The sequence below is a fragment of the Myotis brandtii genome, unplaced genomic scaffold (assembly GCF_000412655.1).
Source record: "Myotis brandtii unplaced genomic scaffold, ASM41265v1 scaffold37, whole genome shotgun sequence".
Taxonomy (NCBI): domain Eukaryota; kingdom Metazoa; phylum Chordata; class Mammalia; order Chiroptera; family Vespertilionidae; genus Myotis; species Myotis brandtii.
This window is the reverse complement of record NW_005364225.1, coordinates 2,796,343-2,806,320: the sequence shown is the minus strand read 5'-3', so window position 1 is coordinate 2,806,320 and position 9,978 is coordinate 2,796,343. Positions and strand designations below refer to the sequence as shown.

General features: G+C 38.3%; 1 protein-coding gene across 3 annotated transcripts in view; it reads left to right on the top strand.

Moving 5' to 3' along the window:
* The first annotated feature begins 4,102 nt into the window (after positions 1–4,102).
* TRPC6 (transient receptor potential cation channel, subfamily C, member 6) overlaps positions 4,103–9,978 on the top strand; it is a 49,844-nt gene continuing 43,968 nt past the window's right edge. For all 3 annotated transcript variants that reach the window (XM_014544575.1, XM_005872209.2, XM_014544576.1), the window contains exons 1-2: positions 4,103–4,172; positions 8,185–8,959. In XM_014544575.1, the coding sequence (XP_014400061.1) occupies positions 4,168–4,172; positions 8,185–8,959 (780 nt within the window). In that variant the 5' untranslated portion in view covers positions 4,103–4,167. The remainder of the gene's footprint in view (positions 4,173–8,184; positions 8,960–9,978) is intronic.

The following is a 9,978-nucleotide window of genomic DNA, read 5'->3' as shown; positions in this document are numbered from 1 at the left end:
AGGATTAAAATCAACTGGTATAAATACAGATGTAACAAGACAATAGAAGACAGAACCTGGCGACCGAACCTGGCTGGAGAATCTGGAGAACCTGGCTGGAGAACCTAGACAGAACTTGGCTAGAGAACCTGGACAGAACTTGGCTAGAGAACCTGGCTAGGCTGCTGATCAACTGAACATTGTCTCCGTGTCATTCCTTCTTCGCCGATTCCGTCCACACCTTTGGGGACCCCTGGACCTGCTGGGGTTGGATCCCAACACTTGGGACCTTGAATTATGTAGCTCCTAAAGCTTGAGAACAAAACTCCCAGAGCTAAAGACCCAATACATGAGTTCTGAAGCTTGACTCTCCTAAATTGGAGTCTTCAGCTATTTGGGAGTTACCTAAACTTTCACTTTTCAGCCCTAAGGTGTAAGTCCTAAGTGCTGAACTGAGGACAGCAATGGAGGCCAGACTCCAGCTCTAACCCTGAGCCCGCAACCTCCAATTAAACTGAGCCAAGAATCAGAAATCCCCTGGAGAAGGGAATTCCAGCTCTAATGGACATCTTTCTGCTTTCTCTGGACTATTGACTTATACAAGTGTGGTTCTGTCTGCCTGGAGGGCTTCTTCCATTCTTTCCCCTCTGCTAACTTCTCTCTCATTCTTGGAATAAGAGGCATCTCTTCAGAAGGCTTTCCCTGACCCATAGACTGAGTTGAAAAGTATTTGTTATTCAGTTATATAGGTCATCACACCTTTCCTTTGATAACATTTATTGCCCTGTAATCTTTTGTTTACGTCTCTCTTTTCTGCCATACGTAAGTGTCTTTTCCTGGTGTATCCCTCATGTGTCTAGCACAATGCCTGGAACTGTAAATATTTGAACTAATAACTGAAAGAATAAATACATGAAAGAATGAATGAACTGTTAAGATTCTGGTGTGGATCTGAGATTTGATAGTGATATCTAAAGTCATACTTATCAGCAAAGGAAGGCATTTCACAAATTTTATTCCTGAATAAACTGAACAATGCGCTGCATTGTCCAACCTCCTCTTTCTCTACACTTGAACTCCCTTAAACATGTGGGCTCATATAGACTTAAATCTGCTCTGTGAATAGTGGAGCTAGCCCTGTGGTAGAGGTTGAGAGTACGTTGCAGAGCTATTATTTAAGTTAATTTCCTTAGCACCATTGTCTCCGACAGTCAGCAGCTTGGGCTTGTGCTGTATGCACAATTTTAGTAATTCTGAATGTTTCTATGCCATCACACCCTCCTTCTCACCCTCAGAATCAGAGTTGTTCATTCTCATCTGAGCATCAACCTACAATGCAGATGGATGAATCTTAAAGGCTCGTTTTTAAAGATAATGGACTGCCTGAAATTGAATGTGGGTGTCTTTCCCGACAGCTTATAGAAGGGAGAAATAAGCTCAGAAAGATGAGAACCGATGGTGCATCAGTGACTCATAATAAGACAATTGCACACTTACCATTTTCTTTGTGCAAATGTTTTCATCAGTGATTTCTGAAGGAGTTAATCATGGCAGTCAAGTTCACTTATAGAGTGTGTGTTGGGTGTTGTTTTCTTGGCTTCCTGGTCCACTCTCTACCATCTGCAGACTGCCCTCTGCCTCCGGGCATAGCGGTCCTGTGTGGCCCCAGACGTTTGGTTCGGCACAGAGCATGTGGAATAGCAGAGAGCAGGAGAGTGTGGTCAGGGTACCAGTTCCCCTGGCTCTCTCCTTGAGGGTTGGCTGTTACCCGCTATTAAATGTCAGACACTCTATCAAGCAGCCCTTGCCTTACAATCACCCTTTTTAACTTCTGGTAACGGCTCCCATCTTATGCCCCTTTGGGTGTAGCTTACACTGGTCTAGACCTGGGTATTGCAGGCCACCATGTTGAATTTCCCTAACTCCTGTCCACACATTCCCAGAATCTCTTCAGTAAACCCCTCAGATGACTCAGGTTAAGTTTCCTATCTTTTTCCTGCCTGGACTCTGTCTTACACAGAAGTTGTTTGTGGAATGGGAAAATATGCATTATGACAGCTGTTGATAATAGAAGCAAAGAGTTTAAACCTTTTTATTTGATAAGATAATTGGAATATATTTTGCTTGTATTACACATAAACTTTTTAATATTCCCAAGAGTACTCTATTAAAATAGATCAAAATAAAAGCATGCACCCAGAAATCTGCTAAAGAGCGTCTCAAAGAAGAAAGATGTGACACATGAAATAAACCACAACCGCAGTCTGAAAAGAAACAGTGATGTTTCGGACTTAGTTGTTTTACAAAAAGTCACGTTTCTGTAACTGTTCCATATTTACTCTTGTTTTTATTCTCTGGCACAGTTAGGTTTCTAACTTATACACAAATTGGTGATAAAAATTGACAAGTAAAAACACGCAATATGCACAAGACATTTTTCAGTCATACTTTTGCTGGCTCCCAACTGAAAGTGACCAACAGTTCAGGCTATTTTGCTTACGAAGTAGTAGGCAGTGGTGTGATGTGTGACTGATCAAATGGGAAGTTAGTATTTGATGAAATGAGAGGAGTCCATTGTCAGGGCCAGCCTGAGGTAGGGAGGTGGGAATTGAGAAAAGAAAGAAAGACAGGAAAGCGTCGTCGGGAGGACTCCAGCTCTCGAGGAACTGAACTGAAGTTTATTAGCCACACAATCTTATTTATACACAACACACTGAATAGGTCTGTCAACAAGAGGAATGTATTCTTTGTTCCTCTTAATCTCTAAGGGAGAGACACAGCAGAAGGACAAGTTCTCAGTACAGCATATCTCAGTAAATAGTTACAGACTTCTTGGTAAGCCATGAAAGGCTGTTCTCATTCTACAAAGGTTGCTCTCATTCTACTGATAATCGCCATCCAAACAAGTCTGGGAAAACTGTGTGAGTAAGGGTCCCGGCCTTGCTAGCCCCTTCAGGTGCAAGGACTTTGCCAGCTTACATCTGGCCCCCAACAGTCCATGGGGAAAATTAGAGCTGCTTAAAATAAAATAATTTCTATCAAAAAAACTATCTGGAGGTTAAAGGAGTTTAGTGATGTGTTGTGAAGATGGGTAGTTATGCTTTATATGCAATGTCAAAGGTAGACAGAGAGAGCAGAAGAGATGAGAGAATATTAGTCCTGCCTTTAAGGACAAGAAATTCTCCATTTCTGGATTAAAAACAAATCGCAAGGATGTCATTAAAAAAGATGCCTTTCAACTTCTTTCGTTCTCTGAAGAGCTTGCTGCTTATTTGAAATGAATATAAAATACTATGTATACACGGGGGAACGCTGTGGTTCAGCCTTTACGTTTTGTTGCTTTTTTTGTTTGTAGGGTTGTACATCGTAGTGATTTGATGTCGGCTTCATAGGGAACAAACAGGCTTTGAACTTTATTCCTTTGACAAGAGGGATTTGTGCATTTGACAGTTATGTTCAAAGTGCTTGCAATGTTCCTTTCTGCTGAGCACTGGGGATCCAGTGCTGAACGAGGCAAAGCAGTCACTGCTCTCAGGAGGCGAAGGAAAACCACTTTAATTGGTTAGTACTCCTTCCACCCTGAGGAAAGGAGATGGGTATGTGACCAGAGATTCAGTAGGCAGTAATAACGGTCTCATTTTTATAAAATTAGAATGAAACTCTTTATCATTCATCCCCCTAAAAGTAGCCTACAAAATTACTAGTTGTGTTGATTGTTAATTTCTAAATATCCCAGTCCAATTTTTTCCCATGGGTAAGTGTGTAGGTAATAAGATGCATATTCTGGGGTTTCCTTTATATTCACTTTCCAAGGATGAATTTAAAATCTACTCTTCTGGCTCTTCCATGCTGCCTGGAATAGTTACGTATCATTTACATTCCTAACACTTCTGCTTTAGTGGAATTGTACTCTAATTCAAATATTTCAAGTATCCTTGAAGCAAAGAATAAAAGTTAAGCTAGATGCTTCCTATAGTGCTTAGTCTGTAGGCATTCCATCTGGTGAAAGTGCATCAGATTTGAACAGGAAGTACAGGAAATTACTGCACATGCTCTGGACTCAAGCACACAGTCCATTCGACTCAGAGGCTAATTTGTGTTGCTGGCATTTTCAATAGAGATGGATTATTCCATCTCTCACTGTCCAGGGCAACAGACACTATTTCACCAGCAGAGAGATTCAGGACAATGAGGTATGCAAAAACTGTTGATTTTCATGATTGAATCAATATTTGAGTACCACGGGGGCAGCAGCTAGTTACGCTGTGTTCTAGAACTGGTATTTACATGTATATTGTGTGTGATTAAACAGATTTAAAAAAAATACAGAATGAAAATGTAGAAAACTAAATATTCAACTGTGCTGAATATGGCTAAATGGATGAAGAAACATTCTTAATAAATGTTTTCCTTAAATACTGGTAGAAGACTTAGCAAAAGTGTGCCCTTTAGCTGGAATGAAACTATCTCTTTTGTTGATATAGTGCTCTAGGCTGTTTCATTTTCTAGCAGATATTTTTTTCTAGGTTACATATGCAATTAATGTAGAATTCTATACTATATAGCCTTTAAAAATCCATTCTCAGACAGGTGCTATCACCTAGCACCTCTAGGTTTGCTTTTCTTTTGCTTTTATGTCCGAAAATCAGGGATTAAGCAACAGCATTTGTGACAAAATAATATACATAGAGCCTTTTGCTCTTCTTAGGGAGGACAGAGAGGCAGCAGAGCATGCATTTTATTCAGTCAACATGCAAGCAGCTTTCCCGTTCTCTCAGGACCCAGGCAAGGAGTATTGCCTACCTTGTGCAAGTGGTCATCCTCCTAACGCAATCGTACATGCCTCCACAAACATTCTACATCTGGCTTTTCTGTTGACAGAGTGTTAAAGAGATAGTGATAATCTGGGTCTTTTTAAAAACATCATGATGTCAGTTCATATGCTTAATATTTGTGGTCCCAATGAAAGAGATAGGAGATGCTTTAAAATCGAAGATAACGCTTTGTGTGGAAATGTCTTTGCTGTTCCTTTGGAAGGATGGAAGTTATAGGTGTGAAACCCATGACTTTAGAACAAAAGAGGAAATAGCTTTAAGATTAGTGGTTTGCTAAAAATAGAACTTGTCCTTATTCAAATCAATAGGCATTTAAATCATAAATAATTACTTTAAGATTTTAGAGTTAAAGACAACTCAGGCATACATTCCACCTTAGTGTAAATTTAGAGGTGTTATAGGAACAAATAAAATTTTGGAAACCAGATTAAAAATTGAGATATGAGTAAGGCTACTGATTATATTTGTTCTTTCTATAAAAAGACAAAAACCATTCACATCAATTACCATTACAGTTCTTGCTTTTTTGTGGGTCTTCTAATTGAATAACAGCTGAAAAATGGAAAAGTCAGTCTCTTGTTCATATAAATGCACATTCCCTTAGCCATGAAAAACAATGAAATCCCAATTTAAGCATTTTCCAAATTATAATTTCAATTAACCCTGGAAATAATCCTGTAACATAGGCTAGAATAATTATTTCTCCCATTTTTAGGAAGAAAGAGAGCAAAGAGGCTTGGTTCTTGTTATTTGGTACTTGGTACTAATTTGTGTCAATTTTATGTCTTTTTTTTTTTTTAGTTATATGAGAACTATTCTTAAAAGTTCTAATTTCAGTACTTTCATCTCACTTTTAGAAATCTCATAATCCTTGCTCTTTTTTTCCTTATTTTAAATAGTTTTTTCCCTAAAGCATTATCTATGTTCAGCAGACACCTCTCCTCCCCCTAATTATTGAACTTCCTCTTATATACAACAGAAATTACAAAATGTAGTACATATAGAATACAAGAAGGGAAATGAAAGGCTAAAGAGGTTATTAGAAGCCAGAAAAATGTCAGAGAGAAAGGAAGAGAGCTCAGAATTTCAGAAGGAAGATGATGGATGGTTGTTCTTTGGTGACCACATCCATCTGTTAACTCAGAAATAATGCTGCTGTTCTAGAAACTCACCTCCAAGGACTACCTTCTGCTAAAATCAACATTAGAGTCTGGCTAATTCTGAGGGGAAATTTTACTGTCTTTGTAAAAACATTAGAATTAATCATTATTTTTTAAATGGAAAAGAATATTTAAAAATCACTAGCTATTTGAGGAAAAACTCTAATGCAAAATATAAAGAACAAACAGTAAAGAGCAACTTAGGAGTAAATTCTCTGAAGTGTTCTGATCTATGTAGTCTTTATCACAATATCTCTAAAATTAGATAGGGCAAGGTAGTATGTTCTTGAAGGCAGAAAAGGTGTTATAAAAAGAAACATTTGAAGAACAAAAAGATGCTTTTGAAAATTAAAACCTTAAGAGCAAAATATTTTTCAAAAAAAATATATAGCATACAATCAAATAAGTATCCCAGAGTATAATGCAAAAACAATAAACAATTGGAAAATAGGAAAGAAAAGATAAAGAAAGTTAAAAAGTAAATCCAGAATGTCCAACATCCAAAAGGAAGTTCCAGAAACAACACTCAAAGGAGGAAACAAAATTATCAGAAAATAAATAGAAAATGTTTCTCAGAAAGAACACATTTTTCCATTAAAAGATTTACTGAATGCCCAGAACTATGGAGAAAAAGAGATTCCCTCTAGTAAAGATCATGTAATTTCAGGTGGACACAAAGAGAATATCCAGAATCATATTTATCAATAGCAACTATAAAAACTAGAATCTAACGGAGAAAGACTTTCCGAACCCAACAAGAATCTTTTGGGGTGATACAAGATTCAAAGACAACATGATTCATTAAATATTTAAATCAACCAGTTCAGACTGGAAGATCAGAAGGCTACAGAAGAGATTCCTCAAAAAGCTAAAACTAAAAAAAAAAATGTAGTATGTTGAATGCATTAAAGAAAGATTTACATTGAAGAACAGACTTTTGTTGAATTAGTCATAAGGACCTAGAATGTTAAACATATGAGTACAGAAAGAGCACTTTTAACTCGTGGGCTTTAGAAATAGGGAAGCTATACCTGCAAAGACACCATGGTTACTTGTATAGCTATGACTAGCATTGCCATTGTTGTAATGGAAATAGTTATCTAACAATTACCTATAAATAGTTATCTAGTGATAGTGATAAGGCTTGTACTCTTCTAGCAAAAAAGGCCTTAAGACATAAAGTTATGACTCAATAAGAAAAAAAACATCCCTACTGTAGAATTTTGATCAGAGGAGGAATCACAGACTGAAGATCCACATTGAAGGCTGACCACTTCTTTGAAAACTGTCTCCATCATAGAATTCCTTCCCTCCTTGATCACAATTGTCTCAAATTTCCAATAATGTGATAACAATGCCTGGTAGAGTCCAAGCATGAATGGTCCCTGTCAATGAAATCCATGCCATAGCATGTACTTGGTCCCTCTCCTGGAGAAAACTCTTCACCTGAACCTGACCCCTGTCTCACCTTCCCAAACACACTGTCACCTGACTCCTACTCATCCTCCTAATTTTTGCAACTCACTTTCTCCTATAAGCCTAGTTAGATGACCCTGCTATTTAGGTTTATCATGAAAATTAAACAGCTGATAACAAGGTATTGTGCTAATTGTTCATTTCCCATTAGAATACAAGAGTTATAAGGTCAGAAATGTTTCCCTTTTTTTTCCACATTAGTTTTTCTGGGCCTTATACAATGTCTGGCCCTAGCACAGGAGGGACTCAATAAGTATATGTTGATTTGAATGGATTTGCTATTTTTCCACTTTTTAAAAATATTTTCATACTCTATATCATAATGGTGACTGCTTATATGTCTTTTTATGCCTATTCCGTCTGTGATTGAAAAACGTGTATTAATATCTATGTGAATGGCACAGAGAGAATATGGGAATCGCCAGTCTTCACCCCAAATTGGAATGTTAAAATATGCAAAGTGCTTGGCTTTCTTAAAGGAGAAGTTCTTGGAATCCATGAACAGATAAGTGCATGTGGGGAAGCACAGAAACCTGTGTCAGAGTAATCATTTATCCGTCGCTCGGGGTCTGCTGGTCAGCCCTGGAAAATGCATCTTGATTTTATATTATAGTTGGTCCAGAGACAATGAGACAACATCTAATATACTTGAGGACTGCATTAGATGGCAAGTCATTTGGCACACTAAATTGCTCTTAATATGATTTGTTCACATTTTTTCTACTTTATTACAGCCGAGGCACCGACAACAGACTGGCCCACCGGCGGCAGACAATTCTCCGTGAGAAGGGGAGAAGGTTAGCTAACCGAGGACCAGCATACATGTTTAGTGATCGCTCAACAAGCCTATCTGTGGAGGAGGAACGCTTTTTAGATGCAGCTGAGTATGGCAACATCCCAGTGGTGAGAAAGATGTTGGAAGAATGCCTCTCACTCAACGTGAACTGTGTGGATTACATGGGCCAGAACGCCCTGCAGTTGGCAGTGGCCAACGAGCACCTGGAAATTACAGAACTTCTCCTCAAGAAAGAAAACCTCTCTCGTGTCGGGGACGCCTTGCTTCTAGCTATCAGCAAAGGTTATGTTCGGATCGTGGAAGCCATTCTCAGCCATCCAGCTTTTGCTGAAGGAAAGAGGTTAGCAACCAGCCCCAGCCAGTCTGAGCTCCAGCAAGATGACTTTTATGCCTACGATGAGGATGGGACCCGCTTCTCCCATGACGTGACTCCAGTCATTCTGGCCGCCCACTGCCAGGAATATGAAATCGTGCACACCCTCCTGCGGAAGGGTGCTCGGATTGAACGGCCTCACGATTATTTCTGCAAGTGCAGCGAATGCAACCAGAAACAGAAACATGACTCCTTTAGCCACTCCAGATCTAGGATTAACGCCTACAAAGGCCTGGCAAGCCCAGCTTACCTGTCATTGTCTAGCGAAGATCCGGTCATGACAGCGTTAGAGCTTAGCAATGAGCTGGCAGTGCTGGCCAACATCGAGAAAGAGTTCAAGGTGGGTCTTTAACAATAAGGACTTCACTCTCCACAGGTCACAGTCAAGGTACATTTACAAGCTTCCACTGTGTGCTCAGCACTGTGCTAGTTACTGTGGGCAGTAGGCATTTTACATTTTTTTTTTTCAACAAGCTCTTTGTTATAATTATATGTAGTAAAAGTTGTCATGGCAAGCATTTAGAGATATTCTGATATACAGTAGACGTTTCACAGTTATTATGTCTAATCTTTACCACAACCTTGAGAAGCATTGCTTCCTTTTAGATGGATAAATGGAGGTATTGAAAGGTTAAGTAAGGCCCAAGATCCACAACTGGTGCTGTACTCTGAAACCAAGGTTCCTTCTCCTATAAAACACTGTTTCTGTGTTCAGAGCATGGTGATCAGTGCTGCTGAGGTCAGAAAGATGAACAAGTTGCAGGAGGTCACAGTTTGACTTGAGAGACATAGGCTCTGGGTATTAAAAATATTCTGGAAAGAATTAATTTCACATCTATTATTTGTGCATTTGAACAAAACTGCATACATTAAACACCATTGTTTAATATAACAAATATATACAAAATTTGAAAAGTAAATTTTGAATATATGGCACAACTCTTATTGGAAATGAATTTTTAGTGGGATTAATTGTGTTCACACTTTTGTTATATATTTAATGAGATTAAAAGGTATATCCTGCTAAGGATATCGTGGTGAGGCAGCTAGCATGTTACTTTAGTTTTTGTTAATAAGATATATAAATTATTAAAGATTTTATAAAATAAAATTTAAAAAGCATTGACTATAGGTAGAATAAATATTTCTTGATATGATTCAATAACTGCCTTTCTAAATTACACATAATGGATTGGAAAGAAATCACATAAAAGTTTTATCCATATGTGTTAGCCTACGTCCTAGGAAACTTCTGAGTTCTGGAATCCATTCCAAGTCACGTTAAAAAGAATCATCTTCACTAATTGTTCTCTACCTTGGCCATTTGAGATGCCTTTTATTCTAGCTAATGATACACTC